This window comes from Gavialis gangeticus, unplaced genomic scaffold (genome assembly GCF_001723915.1).
Source record: "Gavialis gangeticus isolate Ggan-Ray unplaced genomic scaffold, GavGan_comp1, whole genome shotgun sequence".
NCBI classification, from domain to species: Eukaryota; Metazoa; Chordata; order Crocodylia; family Gavialidae; genus Gavialis; species Gavialis gangeticus.
In genome coordinates this window covers 55,761,835-55,763,721 of record NW_017729032.1, presented here as the reverse complement: position 1 = coordinate 55,763,721, position 1,887 = coordinate 55,761,835, and the positions used below count along the sequence as shown (strand labels likewise).

Below are 1,887 nucleotides of genomic sequence, written 5' to 3'. Positions count from 1 at the left end.
GATAAATAGCGCTAGGCTTCATAAACATTAAGACAATTTGGGGCAAGTACTACGGCTAGGTCCCAGCAGGACCCTTAGAAACTAATAGTTAACTCTCAAAAGATCAGATTTTTTGCTTTTGTCTATTCCCAAGCCAGGAAAACGATAAGAACCAATTACTAGTTCCTGGGAGGAGTGAATATAGCTTTCTTCTCTTGAAAGATAATACCTTGACTTGGGGTTTAGACAAGTGAAGCTCAATAGGTCCAATTACACGGTAAGGTATTTATTAAAAGTGCTTTCAGTTACATTAAAATGACTCTGAAGTCTTTGAAAGAATTAAATAGTAAAAAGTGCTAGTTAAGATACACCATGGTTACTGACACATGACCTGCAGTGCCCTATAAAATCTAAGACCAATGTCATTGGTCAGGAGGCAAGGGTTTTAGTCAGCCTGCTGGTACATTAGCCCTTACTGAAGAGGAAGAACTGCTGGTGGCTCCAGGAGGGATACATGCATGTACCTGCAAGGAAAAAAAGCAACTAGTTACAAGCTAGTTTGCAAGATACTGCCCCAGTCCTATAAAGAATCAAGGGTTCCTATTTGACAAGAATAGATAAACTATACTTTCCATCAGAAGCATCAATGCACCCCTCAAGAGGAGGGCAATTAATTACTGCCATCACCTTGAAATTACAGGAGCTGCTACATGGAACTGGCAGGCTTTTTTTTAAAAGCAGCTCTTAACTGCACATGAGCCTTCCCCATATACTGGGCTAGTCAGAAGAGCAGTGCTTATTTACACCAATCAGAGGGAGATGTAGTCAGTTTTAATCCCTCCCTTAAATTTAAGGCAACGGGTACAAAAAGAAAACATTCTGCATCTTTGGCACTTACTTTGACAGCTTGTATTTCTCCCTGATTGCTTGCTGTTGTTGATGGGGGGCATCCAGGCATGCCTTGTGTAGGTCACTCAAGCAAGGCACTATCTCACTCAGAGAATACCCAGTGAATGCAGCAAGTGTTTCTGGCTGAGCAGTAGAGAAAAATTCTATTTGGTTAGACAAATTTCTTCCAAATTGACAGTAGTAGTCTGTCAAGAAATGTATCAGAATGTTTCATTGCCAAATTACTGCTAAGCAGTGACCAGGGCAGCAGAACCCGCCCCCCCAGTCTCATCCCAGATGCTTCCTCATATCTTCAGCTATTTTAGGCCTTTAGTATGGTTGCTTTAATGCAGATAGGAGCCTTGCAGATGTCTAGTGACCTGCTCTGGACCCCACCCCTAATCATTTCCTATAAAAGGGAGTACTTCAGTATTTAGACAAGTTGTTTACTACTACAATTCTCACTTGGAGAAAAAAAAAAAGTGGATGTGCTGTATTCAGACCATCTTTGGCACCTTGGATCACTTCAAGCAGAAGTGGCATTTTAGGATGTAGTTGTGTTGGGAGTTTCTGACAGAAGTCCAGGCCAGTTTATTCCCTGCTAGCTCTGGGTTAAAGCATGGATTGAATCTACTGGCCAGACATTTGGTTACACAACAAGTTTCTTGTTATTCAGCTATATCAAGGGAACAAGGTACTGCTGCTTCTACTTCTCCTAAAGCTCTGGATAAGAGGAGTAAGAGTGAGACTAGCTAGATGGGACATTCCAACTGAAGTGGAAGAACCCTAATCTCAAGAGGTCTTTAGTTCAATCTACCAAACCTGCTAATCAGGGTAGGTTTCCAAGTCTAGATCTTTAAAACAAAAAAGATGAAATAAAGCTGTTCAACACCCCCAGACTTTATGCTTACCCACAGATGCCTGTTGACAGTATAGTTTGCTAAACAATAAGCTGCTGCAGCCGTTTGTGAGGGAAGGTACTTTAGGAATGGGTCAATTTCCAGGAGACTCAGCTCTGCA

General features: G+C 41.7%; 1 protein-coding gene across 3 annotated transcripts in view; it reads right to left on the bottom strand.

Moving 5' to 3' along the window:
• Positions 1–244: 244 nt before the first annotated feature.
• Positions 245–1,887, bottom strand: part of CCNA1 (cyclin A1) — an 8,071-nt gene continuing 6,428 nt past the window's right edge. For all 3 annotated transcript variants that reach the window (XM_019525562.1, XM_019525561.1, XM_019525563.1), the window contains exons 8-10: positions 1,779–1,865; positions 878–1,011; positions 245–503 (exon numbers count right to left, since the gene is read on the bottom strand). In XM_019525562.1, the coding sequence (XP_019381107.1) occupies positions 452–503; positions 878–1,011; positions 1,779–1,865 (273 nt within the window). In that variant the 3' untranslated portion in view covers positions 245–451. The remainder of the gene's footprint in view (positions 504–877; positions 1,012–1,778; positions 1,866–1,887) is intronic.